General features: G+C 36.6%; 1 protein-coding gene across 5 annotated transcripts in view; it reads right to left on the minus strand.

Annotated features, from left to right (window-relative positions):
* Positions 1-27550, minus strand: part of AGMO (alkylglycerol monooxygenase) — a 185112-nt gene that overhangs the window by 93211 nt on the left and 64351 nt on the right. For all 5 annotated transcript variants that reach the window (XR_004495796.1, XR_004495797.1, XM_015620011.3 and 2 more), the window contains exons 4-5: positions 16150-16253; positions 10911-11006 (exon numbers count right to left, since the gene is read on the minus strand). Coding sequence is in view for 3 of the 5 variants with exons in the window: in XM_015620011.3 (XP_015475497.1) it covers positions 10911-11006; positions 16150-16253 (200 nt within the window). In the remaining 2 variants the exon portion in view is untranslated. The remainder of the gene's footprint in view (positions 1-10910; positions 11007-16149; positions 16254-27550) is intronic.

A 27550-nucleotide genomic window follows, 5' to 3' on the forward strand; every position in this document is an offset into this window, starting at 1 on the left:
GTATTTTCAGTTTACAATATCATTGTATCCAATTTGGTTCCTTAGAGTAAGAGCTTTCACACTGTTCAGATATCAGGAAAAAAAATAAACTTTTTAAAGAACACCAAATAAATGTGGTAAGAAGATTAGATTAGTTTTTGTTGCTTGTAATTGGGATTTTTATTTTAGAAAATCTGCTACTTTAATTTTTGTATCTGACCTTTTTATTGGAAAGTATTCTAAAAAGTAAAAAAAAAATAAAATAGTTGAAATGTCATTGTTCAATAACCATACCATCAGTACTTGAAACCTTATTTCATATTACTCAAAAGAAACAAGTGTGCTTATGAGCATAAAATATTCTATAAATCACCACCCTAAAGTGATTTGGGGAATACAGAAAAGTAGCTACTGATCTCCTAAAAGTTGAAATACCCCAACTGTTGCTCAACAATAACCTTATTTTGACCAATATGACTGGGGGTTTACATTTGTGTTTGTTTCCCTGATACAGACACCTACTGTTCTAAATCAACCATTTTTTCCTTTCTCAATTAACACATCATGTGCACCTAAACTTCCATGCCAGTGACCTGTGAATGAACTGCAACCTTCCAACAAAACTCTTTTCCTGTTTCCTTTATTTTTTAACATCCCATTGCCATAAAAATATTTTTTCACTTGTCTAACAATGGACTTCTTCTTAGAAATGGACTCAATAATCTACCTGCAAACCAAATATGTAGGCATCTCATATAGGTTACATACATTATAGGCTATAAAAGTTTTGTCCACAAAATATATATTCTTTTTTTTCTTCAAAAACCAATGTATTTCCTCTGTTATACTTGGGTATCACTAAACAATAAAGCAGAATTACTGACAATAATTGAAGCAACTCCAAAACCAGTGTAATAAATAAGGTATGATTAGAAATGTTTTTCATACATTACTGAATTAAAAATCTTGGAGCTGAAATCTTCAAATATAATGAGAACTAAATGTTTTTTTTCTACAATAGTCATTCTTATATAAAGATGTTTCCTTTGTGACAGCAATCCCTCGCCTAAAGGGAAAGAACATTATGCAATATCTCTTGTGGCATGTAAGCACCTCCGTTTGCGGTCTCAGAGTTTGTCAGCACCAAGGGAAATCTTTATTGCCTGGTACCTGCACCACTTCAATGTAGTTCTTGTTTAAGTAATGAGAAAAAATCGTGACATGAAATCCAAGGGAAACTTTACATCTTGTGTAACAACTCCTCCTGTCACCACTACCACATGAATCTTTACTTAGCTCTGTTTCAATGTCAGTGTTAGGAAGGAATGTCAACCAAGCAAAGCAGGCAACCTTACAGTAAAACCATTCGCATATAAAAAGTTCTGGGTTGATTTTTTTTCCTTTGAGCATAAGGAAAGCTGTTTGTAGCACAGCACTACTTTCAATATCATAGTGTTACTGATCTGCAGGACAGGAGAGGGTAAATTCATCCCTGGAGCATCACTAAGGAGCACTCTGAACTTAACTTTGGGCTTTCTGTTAGACTAGTTGGTAGTAAAACACATATTACAAGTCATTTCCTCATCAAAATCAAGATAAGATTCTTATTCCTGGTATATAAATCTGTATTTCAGACAGTCTGCTGGGGAAATTTTAAAATATGACCTTAATTACATTCCCCAGTAGAGCTGCTGTGTTAATTCAGGACAACACACCCATGTATTTATACAGATGGTTCTGGTGATCAGATTTGCCATGTAAAATCTCTACAGGGAAGCTGAGGAAAGGCAGAACTCCTAGGATATGTGCTCGTCTGCCAGTTTCACACTTTGAAATCCTTGGCAAACACTGATCTATATACCACCAACTGTTTTCCTATCTGATTAGGCAGTTTTCTACTCCAGTAAGCATGTAAAATGGATATAGCTGAATTTCCACACTGAGGAGTGAAAAAACAATATTTATAGTTTAGAAATAAAACAAGTGAAAGGAATCAGGCCTGTTGGGATCATAAAGGGGTTCATAGAGGGTAAACTTCTGATAAATCTGGATTGTAGGAATGGGAGGTGAAAGCCTAGTTTTAATCGACAGTCTGGTTTCAGGTATACTTATATAATAAACAAGCAGACTTAAGAAAAGTATCTATAATAAATTATCTTGAAGGCAGGCTGTTGTCAATTTTCATTGTTTTACACCTCATCCAGGAGGTAAGGTTTGAATCAAATTGGCATCTTACATGAATATTTAAGTTAACTGTTTCACCAAGTGGATGCAACCTATTTGTTTTCTTTATAGGTCAAATTAAGCCTTGTGGGAAAGGTGAGTACATATAGGAAATTTCAATCAAATTTTCCACTAAAAATGAAAAAAATTACAGTAACTGATTGGTTTAATTACAGCATTACAAATAGCAGAGCATGGAGCAAGTCACACATTCAGTCATATATCAAAGTTAAGCATTTTAAACAAACTCCAGGAGAAAAATTGCTATACAATTTCAGTATTTTTCAGCAGCCTGACAAATACATTCTGGCAATTACAGAAAAATCCCCAAAAGTCATAAATCAGTATGCCAGTCCTGAAATAAACTAAAATATAGCCAAGTGAGGCTCTTCATCTTCCTTTTTAAACAGATCAAAAAACAGTCAGCAGCCTATACTTTCTGATTTGAACAAAGGATCCTTCAAATTTTCTGTTGGCCCTGAAGCTATAACTAATTTAAATATTCTTAATGAGTACAAGCTATAAGAAAAACTCAAAATCATTATGTGTAATATGTTAAGATGGAAAAAGAGGTTTTTTTACAAAGAACAGTATTTCTAACATTATTAATGTGGCATCCTTTCATTATAACGTTAAATGTATTTGGTAAATCAGTTGTTTAGATTATTTTTCCAGGATGCAGAATGTACTGAACTGTGTTACATTTTTCAGCAGCTGACTTCACTTTTATCTTGATAATTCTCCAGGGACATAATAGACAGAAGCAACCGAAATAAAATTCTTTAAGTACAATGTTTAGTTTCAAGGTTTCTGCAGGCAGATTAGCCATAGTCAGGCCCACTGTTGCTGAAGTAAACATTTCACAGCTGAAGTAAAAATGTCACAGCTGTCACTTTGCAAAAAGTCTTTGGTGCAAGGAACAGAAGCCAACACTCAAACTCAAGGACCTAATTATTAGGATCCAAATTGAATTTACTGATTATGTTCTTGTCCCATAAACTTTTTATTTTTGGCCTCACTAATGATTCAGCTTCAACAGGGATAGGGGAGGAGTCTTCTGTCTGGATGGCTGCCCATCAAATACAAACCACCAACATAACCCTATTATCATGGAACAGCCACTTGTGAATGAAAAAGATCATGGCTCCTGCACTGCATGCTGAATTCAGAGCTATTGGGTGCACAGCATAGTTAAAACAGGAGTTCATGCACAGTTAAAATAGGAGGCTCACCCTGACACTACTGAAGTGTAGCACTGGCATTCTGAATGAACAGTAAACTTTTAGGTGCCAAGAAAGAAACTCCAAACTTCAGCCTATGTTTTTCCTGATTATACTGTGTTCAAGAGCAGCCCACACTTAGCAGGACAGGAACAGTGTGCTCTCTTATGTATGTTTTATTTTCTCTCTCTTTTGTTATTCTTTTTATTTAAAACAAAAAGCAGAGTTATATGCCTTATATATATAGAAAGACAATACTTTTCTCCCCTCATGGGGCAAGTGAAACATGGAAAACTGGAACATACTTTACAGTTATTGCAAGTATTTGTGTTTAATGATAGCGTTGTCAGCTTTGCTCTTTTCTGCATTCTGGCAAGTGCACTGATGACAAGACTTTGATCCTACAGGTTGGTCAGAAAATCTAATAAGCCATTTTGGCAGACAGGCTGGATCGAAGCAGTGAGATCTCTTTGTTTCTTGGAATCATGCTTAAGTTTTAATGTCTGTATTGCATATATAGCCTATCTTGACGTACAGAGTCACTGTCTGCATGAAAGAAAGAATGTTTATCTTCCCAGTGCTTTTTGAATTTGTTCTCTTTCTCTCCACAGTAAGCATGTGATCTGAGAGTTTGCAGCAGACAAATAATGAATTTAAGAATAATAAAAGCATCAGCTATCAGGAACGGTGCAAGAATTTTCTTTTGTAAACAGAAGTTGGTTCTTTATGCAAATCAGAAAATAATTCTTTCCTTATTGTTTTTTAAGTAATTTCTTGGATATTTGTTACAGTGAGAAAGTATGCAACAGGCTGTCAGAAGATGTCGTCTGCTTCTAGGAATTCCAGTTAAATCATCATGTCGTTGAATGTTCACTGACACAATCTCTAACATCAGACTAAGAGAATGGCTGTAATCACCTCTAATTACCTTCATAACTTTGATAACTTTTAGAAAAGTCTTCTGAATGGTTAAGGTTTAAGATTCCTTGTAACCTGACAGGGACAGATGTGTGTATTTCTAATTTGAAAGGGAACATCAGACAGCTGTTTCTGTTTTTGGCTTACATGGCCATAGTAAAGGAGATAAATTCATTATTTCAGTAAATGAAGCAATGTACTAGAATGAAGAAAAACTAAGGTTTTCTTGGCATATGGTATTCGAATTCCAAGTGACCTTCTAGAATCAAACTCAAGAGATACTGCAGTTTCACAATGCTACTCAATAAACTGGATTATTACTGATTTCACCTTTTACTGATGATGTTTTAGATTAAGAAAAAAATCAACAAAAAACTCCCCAACAAACACAAACCAAAACACCAGCAGCAAACCAAAAGCCAAACGACATCTCTTATCTGACCAGAAAATCAGCTCAGTCCACCATACTCTGTTTCCACTGTGATCCATTCAATAGCACCTGTATGTCGTGATTTTTCACTTTCATGCGTTAAATTTTACTCATATCTCATTGACTCTTGTCGACAACTCTATAGGAAATATTCACAGTCCAGTAAGAATAAATATATGACTATGTAAACCAGGTGCAGAGATATTTTACTTCCCAACAAAGCATCTCCTTTTTTATCTACAAACTACTCAATCCTTTCCCTCTTTACCAAAACCTTCCTTCAACTCCACAAATCAACCACAAGAATAAAACTATCTTCTTTCCAATACAAACACTAAAACAGGTAACAGTCAAGTAAGTTTTGTAATAGTCAAATAAGTTTTGTTAAAATGCTTTTTAAACTGAAAGTCTTATTTCTTGAACAAATTTACTTTTCAGTTTTGAGAAATGGATTAAAAAACTACTGCAAGTACATGAAATAGATGAAAAGACTTAGTAGCATTCTTTTTTTTTTAATCCTGAAATCCTTTCTTATTTATTTAAATGAGACTAAAGCACACAATGCAGAGAAAATAGGTCCAGGAAAACTGAAAAATAAAATTTGCTAAGAAATAGACCCATCTCAATTCTTTGGACCTGGAATTAAAAACTGAGTACTTTATCTATTGTTTCATTATGTCATTTATCACATTGTCCTAATTATGATTCTTTCATCCAATTCTTTCCCCATCCAATAGATTTTTGTCTCAAATAGCTTCTGCTTAAGAAGACAAATATGTCTTCCACAGTTTCAAGAATAGCTTTCACTATCGATACGATGGTAATCACAGGTGTACTGCTATTTAGAAGATGTATGCTTTTATGTACTTTTCTTAACTTTACCTGGATCCTCAATCTACCTGTTTAATTTCCTTATAGGAACATAAAGTCAAAACATTTTTTTTTTTTTTCCTGAATCTAGCCATCTTTCTAGGTATGATCTTATTGATGCAAGAATTTAAGGGCTGGGCCACAAGAGCTCACCTGAACTCAGGATGCCCAGATGGGCTGTGCAGGGCATGAATGCATGAAGAATTCTCAATTTCTCTCTTTCAAAGCTTTTAATTAAAGAAAACTGAGCAGAAGCTAAAGGCAAAAAAAAGACAAAAACTTATACCAGTACATACTGTGCATAAGTGAAAAATATCGTTTTGGCAAATACCATACACTTCCTAAGCAAGTTTCAGTTTTACTAATGGGTGTTTTCTGATAAAAACAATTGTATTTTTCCATATATCTGTAGCAATTTTATGCCTCTCTTTCCAGGCTGCATGAGGTGTTGCTAAAATTATTCCCATTCCTCACCTGTTTTCACCCATGTTACTCCTGGTTAATAGTTGTGGCTCACCTTTTTCTGCTCCCAGAACTGGATGAGGTAGAAAGACTTATATAAGGTGAAAAGAGATGCCTTAAAAAACTTGACTTCTGTGAGTATGCTAAAGGGCAGATCATATTCTTTCCTTAAATTAGAAAACTAAACAGAAACCAATACATGTCAAAGATCAAATAGGCAAGGAATAATCTGCTGCTGCAATTACTACCATCAGGGATTGGATCAGTTGATACTTTCTAAATACAGTTTGACATCTCATAAAAATTACAGCTAAACCAACAGAAACTAATTTCTGTTTTTCACAGGTGTCTATCAGGTTATAAACACACCTAACTTATTGGTTGTAATAAATGCATAATGGAAGGATATAGTTTAATATAAGCCATAGACCTTCTGAATCACCTGTGAAAATAAACTGAAATGGAGTATTTCTGTCTGTCAGTAACAGTCCTGAAACATTTTGTGGCTTTTGAAAAATTAGTTTTTTAGTGCCCTTTGACTGAAGCATTTTTTTTTTTACTTCCCTTATGATCTAGATGAGAATGGTCTATCTGGTCATAGAAACATTTCTCCCAGACTATTCAGGAGAAGATCTGAGTCATTCAATTGACCTGAGCATACTGCAGAACAAAAAATTCTTTTTTTTTTTTTCTTGATTTATTGAGATCACAGAACTATAAAATCATTTAGATTGGAAAAGAACTTAAAGATCATCAAGTCCAATAGTTAACCTATCACCGTCAAATGTTTTCCTCAGTGGTTTTTTTAGGGTTGATCTTTTTTTTTTCATTCTTCATTGAAATAAATTATTAGGAGTTTATTTCAATGCTTTGGTGCTACTTAGAGATTTAATTTAAATTCTTGAAAAAATCCTGACATAACTTTAAATTGTCGTGTACATGGTGCAATATTCATAGAATCATTAAGGTTGGAAGAGACCTACAAGGCCATCAACTCCTACCTTTGACTAAACACCATCATATCACTAAACAATAGTACTGTCATGTCCAGTCATGTCCTGAACACTTCCAGTTATGGTGACCACCATTTCCCTGGGAAGCCCATTCCAATGCTTAACCACACTTTCAATTAATACATTTTTCATGGTGTTCAACCTGAATCTCCTCTAGCACAGCTTGAGGCCATTTCCTCTGGTTCTGCCACTGGTTGCCCTGGAGAAGAAAATGGCCCTCACGTGGCTGCAGCTTCCTTTCAGGCAGTTCTGGAGAGTGATAAGGCCCCCCTGAGCCTTCTCCTCTCCAGGTTAAACACTCCCAGCTCCCTCAGTCACTCACTCTCTTAAGACTTGTGCTCCAGACTCTTCACCAGCTCCATTATCCTTCTCTGGATACACTTCAGCACCTCAGTGTCTTGTAGTGAGGGGTGCAGAACTGAACTCAGGAGTCAAGGTGTGACCTCACCAGTGCCAAGTACAGGGGGACAATCATTGCACCAATCCTGCTGGCCACACTATCGCTGATACAGGCCTTTGGCCCTCTTGGCCACCTGGGCACACATACTGGCTCATGTTCAGCTGCTGTCAACCAGCACCCCCATATTCTTCTCTGCTTGGCTGCTTTCCAGCCACTCTTCCTCCAGCCTGCAGCCCTCCATGGGATTGTTGTGATCAAAATGCAAGACCTGGCATTTGGCTTTAATCTCATATCTCTTCTCTTGGCCCACTGAGCCAGGATACAGTGAAAAAAAAAAAATTAGTCAAACACAAATGCATTACGTAAGTCACAAAGTTGTATTTTCATTGTAGTATACACAACTTGATTAATTTCAGGCACGCCTTTCCTGTATCAATAGTCCATTCTAATAATAACAATAGTAAAAGAATCCAGCACCACAATAATAGTATAATTTTTATATAAGATTTTTAGTGCTTAAAATGCTGCACTATTCTATATAGAATGACAAAAACTAATGAATACCAAGCATGTAGGAAATACAGAAGTCTAAATGAGGTAGAATGAATGTGTGCTTTTGATCTTTATTATACTGTAGTCACAAGAATATATGAGTCACTTGAGTTAAAATAAAATAGACCATGTCTGATCTGCTGGTAGTAAAGCCGGACAAAAACTGGCATAAATAATGAGACCGGTCAAAATTATAACACAGAAACCATCTCTTAATATTGTTTGAAACAACACTGGACACGTGTAAAATTTAAGTATAGGAAAATATCAGGGATTGTATTTGACTATAAACTTTTGGTCTAGGCTGAAACATGGCAAAGAAAGTTTCAGCACAGCATGGTTATTCTTTTGTAATTACTGAATTCAATTTAAATTACTCTCAAAACAAAACATCTTCCCTCACAAATTTTCATGTAGTCAAATTCCTTCTTATTACTTAAATAGACCTTTCTTTCTTCTATAAAACAATAAATTCTGCATGTTCTTTCCTTTTCAGTCCTATGTAAAAAACACCAAAACCATCTATTAAAGAAACGGGATTTTTTTTTCCCCCTTTGTATCTTACTAGATTTTATTTCTCTTATAGATGTGCAATCAAAAATCATGAAGTGACAATTTTCAAACATCTTTGACTAGTAAACGTGGGGCCAAACTATATCTCAGGAAATTGATACTGATGAAAAGCAATAGAAATGGGGGGGGGGGAATATCAATTGCTCCTTCATTTTAGAAGCAAACTATGCTATTACTCTAACATTACACTGGTAGAATGGAAATAATGAAGTGTATCTCCCCTCGACCCTTAATGACATGTAACAGCAGCCTCCATGGGCTCCCAGAGGATGCCAGTGCTGCTGGGGGATGATAAATTTCTGCTCTCAGAGCAAGGGCTAGCAGCACTTACTGAGACAGGATGCTGTTTGTTATAGAAGCCCAGCTACAGCCCTGAACAAACTTTGCATGCTAGTAAACTGACAAAAACAGACTCTTGAAGAAAGCATTTTCATATTAATATAATTTGCATAAGATAATTAGGATCATTAAAATTCAGAAAAGGACTGTTAGGAAAAAAAAGAGCAGCAATAGCTTTAAAGAGTTAAACTGTAATAGCTGTTGCAAAGAAAACCCAACAAAATGGTAAAGCATCATATTAATTTCACCAAAAATATAGGGTAACGTAAACCTGAATGGCTGATACCATTACCCTTCCTTTCCTTACTTTTTTTTCTGTCAATGCCTTGCCCTTGAGAGCAGGAAATCTGGTAATACATGGTGTAACCCTATTTCTATTTCGACATAATTTTTGACCTTAGAGCATGACTTCAACATATTTCAACTGATTTCAGCTGTGCTATAAAATCAACAATATCAACATTAAGAATAACTTCCCTTGTAAGCAAAGTTCTATGAGTGGATCAACTGGATTAATACAAAAGATCCATTGTTTTACTACCGGCACAATAATTTAATTGCAAGGAGTGCTTATCTTTTCATTGAGACTGAAATTCATTCTTGTTTAGACTAGTGTCTAAACTTGGCACATTGCACATATGCTATGGAAATTCCTTTTAAGCCCTATGAAGGATTTAGCACTTTAGAAGGATGCAGGCAATTCATAAGCCTCTAAAGCTCACTTTAGAAACTTTAGACGTGCACTGTGGCACCAGTGCTGTGATTCACTGTGTTACTGCTACACAGCAGAATGTTAGAAACCTTTCAGCCAAGGAAGAGTTGGCTTCAAACACCAGAGAAGACATAGATAAGGTACATCAGAATTTCTTTTAGTGGCAAAGCACACTGAAACTAATTTGTAGAACCTAAAGCATGGTCAAAGAAACTCTACTACCATATGAGGCCTAGTGTTCATTTGGTATAGTTACAAAAAGTGCTTGAATTTTTAAAAAATATTTTAAAAAGCTTAAATGTTTATTGCTTCAGTTTATGCCACTTCTAGTGATTTTTTAAATTCTTTTTTAACAAAACACACAGAAAAGATAAAAGAAAAATCTGCAATTTAAACAACATAATCACCTAAAATAGCATACCAAGAAAATAAAATTCCTTTCCCAAAGAACTGTTCTATATATTGCATCATGAAATTAGAGAGGAAAAGGCATCTCTGGGCAGAATAAACAGAGGAGCAAGTGTCATAGAAATAATTAGCCCACAGCCCACCCGGGGCTACTGAGAAATATGCTACTGACTTACAACATAAAGAACCTTTAAATACCTCTATTATAATGCAAGGAAGAGGTAAAGGGCTTTTGAACTACCTGAGAAGAGTGGGAAACATCTTGCTAATTACAGTGTCCAATTAACCATGTATGTATGTAAACTAAATATGGTCTATGAACTCACAAAACAGAAATGGTGCAGTCATAAACAAACAGCCATCAGACAACAACAGAGCATTTTTCATGAGAGAATTGAATTAAGAAAGAAACAATATCTGACTTTAGTTGCAACTCTACATGATCTTTAAGAAGCACCGGCTTTTGGGTATTTTTTCCTAAAATATTTATCTTAGAAATGAAATCAGTTTCAGTATCTGCCAAAAATGTTTAATAAGCTGCAAGATAGGAAAATACAGCATTAAAATGGCAAAAAGTTTTGATTCCTTACAGTTACTTTTTTTTTTTCTAAATCTAATTGGGACCAACTGGCCTCATTGCTTCTTATAAACTTCGCAATATATATTCAGAAAAAGGAATAAAAATGAACAGATGTTTCTCCTTAAAGAAGTCAGACGAAGATTTTTCTTACACAATAAATCAGCTGCTAGTGGATTTCCAAGACACTGCTCCAGGCTAACTGTTTAGGCATGGCTTAAAAACCTGGTTTACCTCTGTATGTATCCAAAACTGGTAAAGCAGATTAAACTGTAAATGAACAGCAAACACCGAAGGGGGAATGAAAAGAGCCATGGGCAAGTTGAACATCTGAAAAATGAGAGAGAAAACATACATTAGACATATAATTCTAAACTCATGATGATACAACGAAGTACTTACCAGGAGCTCAAAGCACTGCACAATATACTTGCTTCTTGTAATACATCCATAATGCAGATATTACACAGCATAAATAGATAGCGATTATTATGTTATTACTAGATGTGCTATAGCAAATGAGACATAAATTGATCCAAAAGTGATTTCCCACAAGCCAGACTGGGCAAGTAGAAAATTCAGCTTAAGAACTCATGAATTCTGGTGTTATATGCTTATACTGTGTACTACACGGAGCAGGCAGCAACACCACCTTGACATTAAGGATTCCCATAAAGGGAAAGAATTATCACAGATTATTCAAGGTGTGAATTTATAAAACTATAGTTTTTCCATCCAAACTCCCAACATAAGCACCATGAGGGAAGGGAAGTTTACTTGGGTTTCCAAGTTAATTATAATTCTCACCTTAACTTCCTCCTGGCATCTCCCATAAAGTCGCAATATATTGCTAAGTCCTAAAAATAATGCTAGCATGAAAAAAGTATCAGAAAACTGCTTACTTGGGAAATCCTGGTATCTTAGATACAGATGAAGTCCTAGGAATTTCACAATTAATTGCTTAACTGGCTGAGCACTAGAATAAAACTTCTAAGACCTTCATATGTTAAAAGTCAGTCTGCTTTATTTAGAAAAAGGCTTATATTTTTCTTTTCCCTTTTACCTGACATTGTGTTATATCACCTGCATTTAAAAGTTAATACTTCTCTAAAATACAGAGATTTTTCCTAAACCAAACAGTAGCAGAGCTTTCTGCAAAACTTTAAATCTCTTTAGCACTCAGGGAATATCTGTCTGGCTGACAAGAGGTCCCTGTGAAGTAGAGGAAAAATAGAAAAATCCATTTCCAAATTATTAATATCCTTTTCATAAAACCCAAATCTTTTAACATCCAAGAAGGCAGTCCAATAGCCATGACAAGCATCCTGGACCAGGAGTTCCTTTAGTGTAGGTCTGGACACAGCACGTAAAACCACTATTCTCACAGTTTTAGTCAGAAGGGTTGTCCAATAGATTAGAAGTCACACTGAGGCTGTGAACCAACTGCACTTCCACCCCAGTGATGTGACTGATGCTCTCTAGAAAGTCACCACAGACATATCTCACTGTGACAAACCAATGGAGGACTAGGACCTTGCAATATCAGCTTAGTCAGCTGGCTTCAACACCAGACAATGTCTGAAACACTAGGACAAAACCCTGAAGCCATTGCAGTATCACTTGGCAGGGCTCAGACAGCTGGAATTTCAAAATCTACATTTAAAGGCTTCATGGATCACAGCTGCCCCACAAATTACCTATAGGGTGTTTCTGTTTCTGTCTCGGAAGCCACTTTCCATGAAGTAAAGGAATTAAAAGGTAGTAGAGGGGGACTAAGTTTCTGTCTAATGGCATGATAACAGCAGGATTTTTTTTTAGAAGGAATGGAGAGGAAATTGATTAAAAAAAAAAACCAAAAAACCGAACCAGATGGTTTTCAGATTATTCATGTGGTTACAGGATTGAAAGCAGGGTTAAAAAATTATATGCTTTTTCCCTAAAAGTATCAGAAGCAATTTGGTGGTATTTACAGATGACTCAAAGGGGAAAGAAGGATCATCTTCATATTTATTTCCTAACTTACTTTTCACAAGACTACTAGGATTTCCCTGCTAAGTGGTGGGATGAAGGAAATTTTATATAAATCTATAGGTAAATTTGAAACTGTCAAAGAGAATGCTTTACTAACTGCCTCGGGTTTTCTTGCAATGTAAGCTTTATTTTGCGCAGGAAGGATTTTAAAGATCATTCACAGAAGTGGAATTCATAGGGAGAAATGAAAACTTCTCCCATACCAAGATTTGACTTTTCCTATTTGTGGTTCCACTGAAATAAGAAGAGCAATCTCGGGGGGGGAAATCATAACGTAGTTTTTTTTACTGGAAATGCCAATTCACCAAATCAATAGATTTCATGGCAATGTATCAACTTTAACAAATTTGTAGAGGAAAAGCTTTCCTGGCTCCAGAATGGAATTTCTGGTCGAAACTGCAGGAAAACTTTTATCACACTGACAGATTTTTTCTCACTTGTGGATTCAGCAGGAGAGATTGGGAAAGTGCTGCAGTAGCTGATGGGAAAAGCACCCAGAGAAGGGCTGCAGAGACATTTGCATCTGGAGCTGCGACACCGCAGCTGTTGGCCCTCACGCCAAAGGCACTGCTGCTTTGGAAGTTCCACAGACCCCTCTCCCATGTGGGCATCTCTACCTTTCTCCCCCCCATTTGTAAGTAAAAGCTTATAACCACTTTCACAAAGGGTGTGGACTGAAACTCCTGAGGTTTAGCAGGAGCGCCGAGTTTCCGTGCTGGGTCTCTGGGGCCACCTGCCGATGCAGCTGCAGAGGGTCTGCGGGGCCTGGGGGCTGCAGGACAGCTGCTGACAGCAAGTTCATGTGGGCAGGAACTTGTGTGAGGACTCTGCAGGAGTTAAAGGCAAGGATAAAAAAAAAAAAACAAACCTAAAAAGCAAACCCATTTTTTACAGATCCCAGACCTGGCAGACCCCTTGGTAGACAAGAAGTGGCTGAAAACTGTTACCTATTCCCTTTCCAGACTTGTATGCAGATATTTCCACTGCTTTTATACCAAGGCAGAGTTCAACACATTATCTAAATGTACAGTCTTAAGATATCAAATTATTATGGATTTAGTATTGGCAATTAAATCTTACCCGGAGAGGAAAGTTGAGAATGGTACTCAAAGCATTAAATCATTGCTTTTCAAAGTGTAAATCTCTCACAACTGCACCTTGACTGTTTCATCACTCATATATTCATTTATATAGCATTATCTTGCTTTAGCTTGCTGTTTTCTTCTCAAAATTAATGTAATTTTTTTTGACATCTTTTTCCCACTAAATGGACATCAAGAGTATCTCTCAATCTACACAGTAGATTTGCTTCTCTATGGCCCCTCCAATGGAGAAACAGAAACACTGTGTATGCAAACAACTGAAGCACTACATACTTGGTTCCGAAGTCAGGAGTACATCTCACACCACAGATTGTCAAGCATGTTTTTCTATTCTCTTTCATTTCATATCTTTTCAATCATAGATTAACATGCTGATTTATTTATCTTACAATGTTTAACTTAAAACACAACAGAGCTGGCAGCAGAACAGTCACATAATCCCACGCCATCCACCATAAGCTTCTCACAATCTCCACAGAATTGGATGTCAAACTCATTGAACAGTACAGTACACATTGAACAAGATCAGATCACTCTCAGAGATTAACTAAGGATTTCACTGAGTTTCAGCTTCAAGGCTGAACCATCCATGGTTCTAGACAAGACTGTCAGTACAAAAAAAATAGAAATTCTGTAAGAATTGTGATCATGCAGAGTAAGGCACTGCAGAAAGAAAACTGGCCTATGTCTGAAAAGTTCAGGGAGGAGGCAAAACAGTATTTACATTAACCATACGGTTTGGCTAATATCAAATATTTGGTAAATAAACCCTGGCACACAAAAGTACCACGTATTCCTAGATTCATTTTTATTCGCACAAAGCCTGTGAATTTTAAACACATATGTATTATTTGCCAAGTGATACCAGTGTGGTCCTGAGGATGGTCTGCGGAATCCAAGGTGGCCAGACGTCTTGGTCTTCCGAGTATTTGATGCTCTCTGAGGTATCATCCTCAAAATCATGCCAGCAGACAAAGTTATATGCACATCCATATGTATACACAGGCTTTTTGTCTTTTTTGAATTATTGTTTTTGTTAAGCATTTGCACATATGGTCCCAATGGGTAAATGGGCAAAGGTTAAATCTTTAACATAGCAGTATTTAAAAAGGAAGCAGAGCTGTCACAGACAGACATCCCTTCCGCTATTGTTCATTAGAATAATTTAAATTCTAGATAATGTTGCTAACATCAGATGGTTATTTTCTTAATAAATAAACAACAAGAATCTATATAGAAGATGTCAAGAAAAAGATCTAAGAAATAGTACTGTTTCATGATTTTCAGAAGAAAATTTCCCTGGAACATAGCACTTTAATTTATTGTCATGCAGGTAACACACTTATGAACAAGAAACTAAGTCCATGTTCAGTTACATAAGCATAAATCCACTTCACCAAAGATAATGGAGTTATACTGGACTTGCATGGATAAGCATACTCTCTTGGCTTTGAATCATATGCTCACAGACTGGATAGAGCGTTTGCCAAAGGACTGTGGGTTTCCTTCACTACCCGTGTTATATCTCATTAGTGAATATATATTATTACATCTATGTATTTATATATGTAAATACATTTAATATCCCTTTTGAACTCTAATTCTCAAAATTAAATTTTAAAGTTATTAATTTTGAATAACACACAACCATAGAAACTACAATCTGATTGAAAAAAACCCCAAACAAGTCAAAAGAGAACATGAGGGCTCAACTTAAGAAATCAGCAGTTACCCTGGGTGCAGAATTAAACCCTAAATATTATGTTACATGTATGAATGCATTTGGAAATATACTTTCTAAAATCTGTATATAAATACTGAGTATCTACACAGCTCACCAATTCAAATTAATTTTAATGGAAATAACACTATGTAACATACTTCTCTTACCTACAAGGGTACTGATATGACATGAATGAGCACAGACAATTAAATCCATTTGCATGTCCAAAGCAAATTTTAATTACGATTTCTCTCCCTGCTCCTTTTAGCTAGACAGACATATTCTGAAATAGTTGGATTATACTCTGCTCTTTTTCTCATATATGAACAACTGAATGAAAAATCTCCAATCTACTCAAAAAGTTATGAAAATAAAAATGCAGGGTTATATATTTAGTCTTCTTTAACTTTTGTAGCTATTTTAATGCTTGCTGTACTACATTAGTCAATATACTTTAAAACTTATGATTATCAGATTCTTCATTTTCATCTTTACACCTTCAGTGTCAAACATCTTGAAAAAAATTATGTTTTTCTTTGAAGGGAAATAAACACTATTTTCACTGTTATTTAATTTTGTTGATATTAACTTGCTTCACGAATCTTGTGCAACTTACCCAGGAGGTATATTTCTGCAATACAGATTGTCTCAAGGCTGTGAATAAGTTGTAGTCTTCTGAACTGTGGTGTACTTGGTGTGCAGCCCACAGTATATTAACCTCTGCAAAACACAAAATTTCTAATGAGGTTTGTGCTAGAGAAGTAATATTTGTTTCCCAAGGCCTTTTTCTCTTACACTAGAACCAGCTAATCCTCCAATTTACACTTTGCTATTTTATATTAACATAAAATAATAAAACCTAATGCTCAAAGCTGAGTTTGTGTAGGCAGTCTGTCAGTGTCACATGTTTGACAGAGCACACAAATCAGTGTAAATTTCATGCTGAAGTAAGGCAAGGCTGTAGCAGGAACTGAAATCATTGTTGGAAGAGAAAAAGGATGTGTGAGATGAGAATTAAACAGCCAGAAAGCCTCATCTGAGTTCTCGTAATATGAGTCAGGAGGAGCTCTGTGCGGGATTCAGAGGGACAAAGACTGAAGATGCTCTCATGCTTGCACTTGATATATTTAAAGATTAGAAGGGGACACAAGATGTTCCAAAAAAATCTTATGCATCAAATTTAAACAAACAACAGGTGTCAGCTTTTATGCTTACATTTTTCTGGAATGTGTGAATCTTCAACCCACTCGTGCCACAGACCACAAAACACAGCCACTGCCCACCCACTAGTGACAAATGGAAAAACAAACCAATGCTTGCTTGGAAGCCTTGACCCAGCCAAAGGAAAGCTGTGGCTCTATGTTAAAAAAAAATAATTGCTGGAATCAGAGCAAAACCAGCATAGGTCACATCCTCCAAAGGCATGATACCTCTAATTCACTGAAATGAAGATTACTTCAAAATCCTGGTTATATTTCAAGCCATTTTCTCACTCAAGGGCAGATCTGGGTAGCCTGTCTGGACTGTATCTGGCCAGTGTGATGTTAAAACAGAAATACTCATGGCCATCAGATATATAGCTGTAAGGATTACCCTAATTACAGGAAAAAAGAAAAAAGTATGTGGTCAATGCAGCCCAAATAATGTTTATTTATCATAATCCTTAATTTAAGGTCTGAGGTCTCATTTCAAGGGATGATGTATACACAAAGCCTCAGCTGATTAGAAAAATTAAAAGTTGACTGGCTGTCCATTAGCAGCACACTCCCATTACCGCTGACCTTGTTTCACCAGAGACATTAGAGAAGTGCCCTTGGCAGATATGAGAATCACATTAAAAAAACAATTTTATAATGGCTGTCTAAAGTCCTGTAGGTATTTTCACCAAATTTTACATCAAGCTGTTGAGATCTGGTGATTAACTTGTACTTCCAATGTAAAGTAAGGCAAAAAAATCCTCTTAATGAATCTGAAGGTACCTTTACCATTTAAGGGACTAGACAATCTTGTAACAGGAGGTAACAGTCTTGTACACTGGCAACTGTGACTTTTTAATCTAATTAATTTTGACAATTTTTAATTTGTAATTAACATCACAAAATCATTTTTCAATTACACCTAAGCCCTTAAAAATACTTAAAATTGCTGAAATCTTTAATTGCAACTATCAAAAAACACTTAATGAGTCTAAGAATTTTTTCCTCTTTAAATGCATTTGTTCCTGAAGGAAGAAGTATTACTCACTATATGAATAATTAGTGATATTTCTCAAAAAAAAACCAAACCCAAAAAACATCCAGCCAACTTCATCTCAATGCATCTCCATCTAATAAACACATTGGGAAATGAATTATTCAGGTGAGCTTCAGTGCTCTATAATAATTTGTGTTTGAAATGTTTCTCAAGACCTCGACAGAAGCTAAATGAGTGAAAAAAGCATCTGAAAAGGTGGAGGTTAAAGACCTGTCCTCTTAGTTGTTTTAAAAGCATTTACTTCCTATCACAAACTGTGTGTAACACAAGCCTCCACTCAATGAAGCACAGCTGTGCAAACAGGGTACAGTAACTGGATCTTTCTTCTTTCCCTCAGTCATTTTTCAGCATTATGAAAAGTTCAAGGAAGGGAATCTATGATGATTTTTACAGTCTACTTTGATTGTAGTTAAGGTCAAATGGTTTTCAAAACGAATTACTAAAAAGGCATTTTATCAGGATTCATTTTTCAGTTAAACTGCCTCTTAAACTAACAAGTACATGGAATAAGGTAACCAAATATTGGTAAAACGTTAGTTATTCAGAGCCCTCTTAGTTATTATTAGTTATTTTAGTTATTATTAGTTAGTTATTACAAGCCCTCTTAAATGATCTATCATTCAAAAATGAACCACAGGAATATTAAGGAGATAAACAAACAATTCTTCCACAAGTAATTTAACTGCTACAGGTATTTCTGGCTTCTGTTTTAGGTAAGTAAATGAAATCCTGCTCCTTAATCCTATTGTTGATGACACAAACGGCACAGACTACATTAAATTCCTTTGAGAAATACGCAGACTAAATCAGGAAAAAAATTGTATTAAAAATTAATCTGAAGAAACTGATAATCAAGAACTTTTTATTTGAAGCAGAAAAATAACTTGAGTGGGTGAAATAGATCACCCCAAAACTCAGTCTGTAAGCATTAGTACATTAAAAATATTACAACCATAATGCCAAAAAGACATCTGTCAAATCTAAGAAACAGACCAAGCATCTTCATGGAGTAAAGCTGACTGCTCACCAACTGCCTGCAAGACAAATGAAATTGTATGTGTCTACAGAAAACTTGTGGTTTCACTTTTTCATTTCTAATGATGATAATTTGAAAGAAAATGAAAAAAGATATTTGAATGAGGATAATATTATAAAATACTCTCTTGCATGGACTTTCTTATATGTACTATTATTCCAACACAGATTTTAAAAAATAAAATGCAGAAAACAGGAAGTATTACTGCATTTGGTGAAATTACTAAATCCTACCGTGAAGCCACGGGAAAAATGTAGGCGATGGAATTGGAGAAGCCACCGAGACAATGCTCTAATGGAATTTTTGATGTTTCAAAATTCAAATGTGATTATTAAATACAATTTTAAAAATAGATAACTTCAGTATGCTTATACACAAAACACCTATTTTTGATTGAGGAGAGTGAATCTCATGCAAACATAGGGTAATTCAGGCAGGAGAGGACTACCAAAGGTCTCTAGTCCAACCTCCTGCTCACATCAGGACCAACTTTAAGTTCCTGAGACTCAGTTGGTCCTTGTGAAACCTCTCCATCTGCTGCTATTATGAAGAACTACCTCTAAGTGAAGATAAAGGTAACATTTCCTCTTCACGTAGTTGTGAGGAAAGTTATACAAGTTATAACGCAGCACAGCAAGGGCCTTCTTTCCTGTTGTGGCTTTCCCCAACTTCCTCTTAATGGATGGAGACCTGATGAGCTATTCTCATCTGGAAAACAACAGGGCAACTACTTCTTGGTACTGGAGTTAATGAATTTATTACTGTTATTATTATTAATATTACTACTATCACCTACTGAATCAATTAATATTTTCATCCGTCACCCAATTTAAAGAATCAGCATGTAATCCCAACAGAGAATAAATGAGGCCATGTAGCTAAGTGACAGAGGAAAATTGGTGCTACACAGAAATTGCTGAATGAAGGACAGGTTATGATTTGGCCCTCAGTTTTCATTCTAGCTCTTTAAGTCTCTGTGACGTCATCTCATATTCAGACCTGTACTTGCTAAGGCAAGCTCCAGGCAGCTGAGAGATGTGTATCCTACAACTTATTTCAGAAGAAAATGAAGATTTGTTATTTTGGCATTAGTTCAATGTATAAATTCTGTAATTAGAAGAAAGAAAATGAGAAGCTGAGGGAACTGGCCTGGAGAAGCCAGGCTTTGAGGGAACATACTAGTAGTCTTGTAACAGCAATGAAGCACTGTCTAACAAGGAGCTGGAGCCAGGCTTTTTTTCAGCAGTCCCATTTATCTTCTTTTATGGACTTTCCAAAGTGAAGTAAAATAATTTATGTTATCCTTCTTTTGTACTTCTTCCTTCCTACTTCCTCCTGCTTCCTTTCTTCCTCCTTCTAAACTGCTAAACTATTATCTTTTCTGATTGAAAAAAAAAAAACCTGTTTGATTACTTTCTGCCTTCTTCTAACTGTTCTTCTATCTGTTCATAGAATCATAGAACATAGAATATGCTGAGTTGGAAGGGACCCACAAGGACTATCAAGTCCAAGTCCAATTAATTAATTGTGGCCCAGCACAGGACAGCACTAAGGATCACTCCATGTGTCCCAGAGCATTGCTGAAACACTTCTTGAACTCTGTCAGGCTGGTGCTGTGACCACTTTCCTGGGGAGTCTGTTCCAGTACCTGGCCACCCCCTGGGCAATGAACCTTTTCCTGATATCCAACCTAAATCTTCCCTGATGCAGCTTCATGACCGGTTACCAGAAAGAAGAGATCAGTGTTTGCTTCTCCACTTCCCCTCATGAAGCACTTGTAACTGCAATAAGGTTTCCCCTCAGTCTCCTCCAGGCTGAACAGACCAAGTCACTTTAGCTGCTCCTAATATAGTTTCCCCTCAAGACCCTTCACCATCTTTGTTGCCCTCCTTTGGACACTCTCTAGCAGTTTAATATATTTTTTATATTGTGGCACCCGAAACTGCCCCCAGCACTCGAGGTGAGGCTGCCCCAGCTCAGAGCAGAGCGGGACAATCCCCTCCCTTGCCCGGCTGACCACACTGATGCCCCCACCTCTTCCCAAGGACAGGGTTGGCCTTCCTGGCTGCCAGGGCACCACTGACTCATGCTCAACCTGACAATGACCAGGACACCCTGGTCCCTTTCCTTGGCACTTCTCTCCTGCCTCTCATTCCCCAGTCTGTCTGTACATCCAGGGTTGTTCTGGTCATGGTATAGAATCTGGCACATGTCTTTGTTAAACTTCTTGTAGCTGGTGATCGCCCAGGCGTTTAATTTGACAAGGTCTCTCTGCAGAGCCTCTGCCTTCAAGGGAGTCAACAACTCTTCCCATTTTAATGTACTATTGATGGCTGTTAACAATTTGAATAAGCTCTGTAAGCTTTTCCACAGAATCTCTCCCTTTCTGATTCTACACTTGCATTGGATGAGCAACCCCTGAAACATAGTATGACTTAAATTTTGTTACTAGTAAGGACAATTACCAGACTTATTTTTTTTTTTTAATTAAAGTTGGCTAAAAAAACTGCATTAAAAATCCTATTTGGGATCCATCTTGCATAAAACCAGAAATCTAACAGATTAACTATCATCTCCACAACAGAATTAGATATGAACTGTGTGCAATTCTCCTGTTCAGTCTGCTATGGTGTAGCCTTTATTTTGTGAATCTTCTGATCCAATTTTGCTTTATGTTTTTTGTTTAAGTGTTGCTCAGGCAAAGTTGCAGTATAGATGATTTGCCAAAAGGCTCTGATTCCTGCTTATTAGAAATATAATTCTTATAGGAAAAATTCTTTTCTTGGTTATGTTAGTGTTAGCACAGAGCTGTGTGGGTTTAATGAGAACAGGACTAGATCCAAGGAATTTATCTGGAAGGCTCTGTTATATACCACACACTAAGAAACATGTATACTTTCTTTTTTTGTTTGTTGGGGTTTTTTTTAGCAAGATACATTTTTCTTAAATTGTGGCCTTGGCTACAGTGAATTTCAGCAGTTTGTATTCTCAAGATAATCACATCTGTAAATCAAAAGACTGGCTGTAAGGAGATCTGAGTTCAAGTGGTGAATTAGATTTGATTTACTGTAGACCTTCAAACCATTTTCTTAACCTTTCTCTTCTCATTTTTCTTGAGAAGCACCTATCTGTGCATGTACCTGACCCAGATCAGTTCTCAGCCTTGAGGAAGTAGGCGTTCCACCACTGTTTAAAACATTAGCCATTGATCATCAAGTTGCTGTGTCAGGAGAAGGGGAACAACTCAGAAGCATCTTTTCAGCCTCAGTATTAATCTAGTCTTCCTTAGTAATTTTTGCAATTAAATAATTACCTGTGCTACCCAGGTAGTGCCAGGATAGGCATCATACAGCACGTAACAAAGCCAGTATCAAAAGAAAATGATGCTACCAAGAGACACCCTGTGGTCTATATAATCACAGTACTGCAGTTTAATTAGTAAATTTCAGTTGGTGTTCAGAATCTCATCCTTCTGTGACTTGAGATGTGCTCTTTCTGAGCTTTGTTCAGGATTATCTCTGTTTTTCAGCCTTCATCTTATGTTACTCTATGTGGTCAGCAAAATATTTAGTGAGTGGGCTAACTTGTAATCAAGTAATACATGGCATACACTCCCATGGTTTGTAAGCCAAAAATTGGAGCAACCTTCTACAAAACCTGCCTCCAGAATGTGTGCACAAGCCAAAACCTCCTGCTTGATCTGCTGCCATACCAGTTGAAAACACAAATCTGCTCCCACACAAAAAATCCACAATAAGATCTGAAAAACTTAAGATGCAGAATGGTCTGGGGAAACGTGGGAAGAATCAAGAGAAGCCAAAGTATTACACATGCTGCCCAGAATAAACAACAGGCCAGATCCTATCCCCATCTAGCAAGAATCCAGGGGACTATGAATTATATTCAAATACACTTCTGAATCCATAAAATATTTAAAAGATCATGTGGTTAGGAAAGCAGAGGCTGGCCAGGTCAAAAATAATGGTCATCTCAACCCATATGTGCCTTGTGTTATTTCCTGCCATCTTCATAAGCATGGTACATCAATGGAAGGGCCAGAAAAAGCCACAGCATACCTAAAGATTCAGTCTTTTCTAGTAGGAGCAGTTCTCTTGTAAACTAAGCTGCATGAGTCAAACTTCATGCAGCATTGTTATATCCATGTACCAGAGTAAGAATCTGAGTTATTACGTTAGGACAGAGTTAACCCATGGCCTGTGAGCTTTCCATACAGTTTTCAGGAACTGAGCAGTCTGTTTCCACAAACACCATGGAAAGCCACAAAGGAAAAAGGTTTATCGGGTAAGACTCAGAAATAAATAACAGTGACTCAGTCTCTGACTTCACTCATAGTACTAACAGAAAATGAACATGCATTCCTTGTGTGAATAGGTACTCAGAAAATAAATGATCCAAAGCAATTTTAGCATGCAATTGTTGGATTTGGACACTTCCACAAAGACACATAGGAAAAATTCAAAAAATGAAGGAAAATACAGAACGGGTGAAATTTTAGTACTGTGTATATAAGTTAGTTCTGAAAATAGTGCAATATTTGCCAAGTCTTTCCATCCACAGTAGGTCTCTCACAAAAATTCTGCTACAACAAGTTGCTTGACCAGCCTGCTTCTCACACCTTCCTGAAGCCAATTTTCAAGTGCTCTAGTTGTCTGGAGCAGCTCTGCCACTGGTCAAAGCTTTGTTTCCCTGAGCTCTGGACAATCTCTATAATAAAGATAGGAGTCTCTAAACCATTGGGAACCATGATAGCAGCAGCTGTTGCACTTTCACTTGTCTCTTTCACATTTGTATAAGGCTTGATTCAGGTATTCCGTTTTCCAGTTGTTAAGAATTTCATAACAGATTCTTTATGTGTAAAAGTGTTTAAAAAAAAAAAAGTGCCATGGCAGTTTTGAGGATAACCAGACCATAGCATAAAATCCTCTCTGTGAACCCAGTCCCAAGCCCTGTCAAGCATTTCCCACATTACTGGCCTGAAGTTTTTCCAAATACTCTTTCTTTAGTGAGGGTTTCTCCTGGTTATAGCAAGGTTTATCCACCTTATGCCTCACAGCCTCCTGACTGACACACCGTATTTTAACTTCTGAAATTCACTGAAGTAGAAACTATTTGCAGCATTTTGCTCTTTCTGCACCTCTTTCACTACAAAGATGAGAATATGGCTTATTAATTTCACAACTCTAAATCACCATATTGGTGAAGTTACATTTATATATTAAAATAAAACCTATAACAAATTTCTGTGTAAAGAAGATCCCCAGAAGCTGGTTCAAAATTACTTCTATAGGTCTGTGTCACTTTATACAAGCTTCAGGCTTGACTCAAGCTTCTTCCAGTATGGCAAATTACAAGATTGGCAGTCTTTAGTTCTGAGCACTTGCCAACCTGTATAATTATAACTTAGTGTTACTGAATACTGAGGTCAAACTACGGTATAAATGTGTGAAACACATTAAGTGACAAAATTAGTGACAAAATTAGCAGTGTATTCATTAGCCTGATGATAAAAAGAGAACTGAGACTGAATTAAATAAAACCTTAAAAGGAAAAAAAAGTTAGTTCAAAAAACTAAAAATCTATTTTTACTTAAATTTTTTTTTTTTTTTTTTTTCCCAAAAGAGTCTCAGCCACTGAAATGTCAGCTTATGCAATTTGAGAACATATTCATCTTGGAGAATCTTAGAAGGAAATTGCTGAAATGAAATGGGGGGAAAAAAAAAAAAGAGAAGATAATTCTCCTTTTGTTTTTTTGTGTGGGGGGGTGGGGGTGAGAGTTCTCCTTCTCCTGTATTCTGGGCTGTCTTTACAAAAGATTGATGTCTGGTGTCACTGTTAGGAAGTGCAAACTGTTCGGCTTCATTGCAATCTATGTCCTCATCCTCTTGCTCTGCAGGATACCACATACTTTGGCAGGCAATATTCAGAAGGGAAGCACTTTAATGGCAAGAATGGATACCAGTGAAACCTTTTCCCACAATGTTCAAAACTCTGAAAATGCATACATTAAAGCAACATAAAGCTGGAGGATATTAGGAAGAAAACAATAACTGACAGTAACTCAGACACATTAATCTAACTTTTTTTGCCCTCCAGAACAATACAGTCAAAAAATACTAGGGGAATACACACCCAGGGGTGAAAAAAAAATAAATTTCAAATCTTCCAACCTAAAAGCATAAACATACTTTTTCAAAAGAAATATCCATGGACCCTTCAGGTATCCTTTACCTTTTAGGCTGAACTCCTGCATTCATTTATTTGGTTGGTCATTCTTTTTCAAACTAGATACTGTAAAAATTAATACTGATAAGTCAATTCATTCAATTTCTGATATAAAAGAGGAATTTTCTCTCCAATCATCTCTTCCTAAGTGTTTTAAATGACTTATTAAGCCAAGCTCCTGAATGATCGACATGTGGAAATGCAGACTAGATTTGCAAAAAATCTATAGAAATTTGCGGAGATATTGGGAAAACCTTGTGCTTATAAAACAGTGGCAGTTCCACTGTATTTGGTAGCCATCCACATAATTTATAGCATATATGATGTATGCTAAAAGAGACCTGGACTTCTACAAACTACATTTGGACCAGTGTTGTCAAGTACTTATTTTATGCTTCCATTCTTAAGAGCATATATTCAACCACAGACCCTCCATGTCTATCAGGAAATTAGCTATGGTTGCATCTGTTATTGATGCTCTGGACACTATTAAGCATGCTAAAAGTTTAATAGCCTTTTTCATTTATCATTCTAACAAGAAGGACATGGAAGCCATTTAGACAGATTAGATAGAGAGACCAGAACACAGTCAATTGTCAAAGCAGGCAGCCTCAATTTAAATGTGAAGAAGAAAGGTACAAATTTACCTCCATACTCCACCAAGCTGGGATCTGGTAGAGCGCACCCCTAAGCGTGTCAGCTGGGATTATCTAGAGGATGGCTCTAGCACCAGAATGTTCAAGGTTTTGTGTCCCACCACGCCCTGTCCTGTCTCTTCAGCAGGGAACTGACATGAGCCTAAATTAGGACTACACAAATATATTGGTCTTAACATTGGAGCTATCCACAGAGATACAGGTACTGGCAGCATGCTTGCATTTAGTCAATAGGCATGAAACAGCGTTTAAGGAAGTTTCTTACGTCGGTGCTCCATGCCCCCAACTAGTGCTAACTCTTGAACTCCAAATATCAGAGGAAGTGTATCAGTATCCAAATAGCAGTCAGAGGAGTAACTCTATATTACATTTCCTCTTCCCCCAAAATATTGATAAATGATTACTAACTGAAGACGGGTGAAGCCACATGCAGTAGAGTTTCAGGTACAGAGTTCATGTCAATGTGTGCCGTAAGTTCTGGTAATAAGTTTGGAGAGCTGAAGGTGCTCCTGTACTACCAGCAAGCACTGAAACAGATTGCAGGTCTGGGAGTGCAAAACAATGGCTGGCAACACCAGCAGCTAAGAGATGAAGCCGGAGGTGCGGGGGAGCACGAATACCAACAGACTCCTATGATGCTAATTCAGACTGATTTGTCAAAGAGCAGCTATAGCACTTGACCTGTAAAGGCACTCCTCCTACATGCTCACTGGGTTTGGCAGCCACATGTCTCCTGAATGATGTTGCATTTTCTGACTTTAAAGGCCAATAGCTAGTGGCTGGATAATTAGTACCAGAGCTAACAGAAAGGAAAGAATTTCAGAAACAGAAAATAGCAAGTATGGAAAAAAAATATTTTTAGCTAATCAATTATGACATTTTTACACATCCCACTGTAAATTAATTATTTTTAATTAATTTAAAATCCTTTATCTGTTTGTTCTAAGCTACAGAGCAAACTAAGACTGAAAGCTCAAAGCAGGATGCAATTGTTGTACTCTGTACTTTCCAATCACACAAAAGTCAGCATTAAAGCTATGAAGTGCATGGTACTAGACTGCAGGCTTACCTCAACCACTAAAACTGTATATAGGAAACAGATCTGTCTAAGAAAAATAGGCTCCTCTACTCTATATAGTGTGATTATTATCTGGCAAGGGTAGTGTATTTCATTTTCAATATAAAAATAGAAGCTTTGAGATCTCTGGTTAAAATCCATTGCTAGACAAAAGAACTGACCCAAAACGAGTATGTTGTTGGCTTTTTTAGGCAGATTGAGCCAAACTCAACCCCAGCCTACCAAAAAAGTCCTATTACTCCACAGCCAATCTCCACCTACTATTAGCAGGGGAGGAGAGGGAAACAGAATCTTTCTCTTTATCTGAAAAGTGTTGATTTTTTTATGGAAAACATACTTGTAAGTACAAAGTTTTACAGTGTGTTAACACATATTGAACAGTAAGTATTTATGTATAATTTCATAGGATATTTTATATGCACTCCAGTGCCCATTATCTCTATACCCAGCATGGGAGCTTTCATACCGTGTAAGTTAAAGGACTACCCCATATTCATCTCATCACTAAATTAGTCTTTAATAGAAGATCCCAGAAACAGATTTTTTTTTTTTCAACTTCTCAGCCATGACACACTCAGTAGCAGCAAACCAGTGGCCAGAGGGAAGCAGATCACAGCTGTGCCAGTCTAGGCTAATATTCTTTAGACAAAACTCCAGAGGAACAGCTAGGAGCTTACACCAGGGAATCAGGACCTAGATAATCAAGTCAGTATGACTGGCAGGTTCCAATATCACAACATCTAAGACAGTG

This window comes from Parus major, chromosome 2 (assembly GCF_001522545.3).
Source record: "Parus major isolate Abel chromosome 2, Parus_major1.1, whole genome shotgun sequence".
NCBI classification, from domain to species: domain Eukaryota; kingdom Metazoa; phylum Chordata; class Aves; order Passeriformes; family Paridae; genus Parus; species Parus major.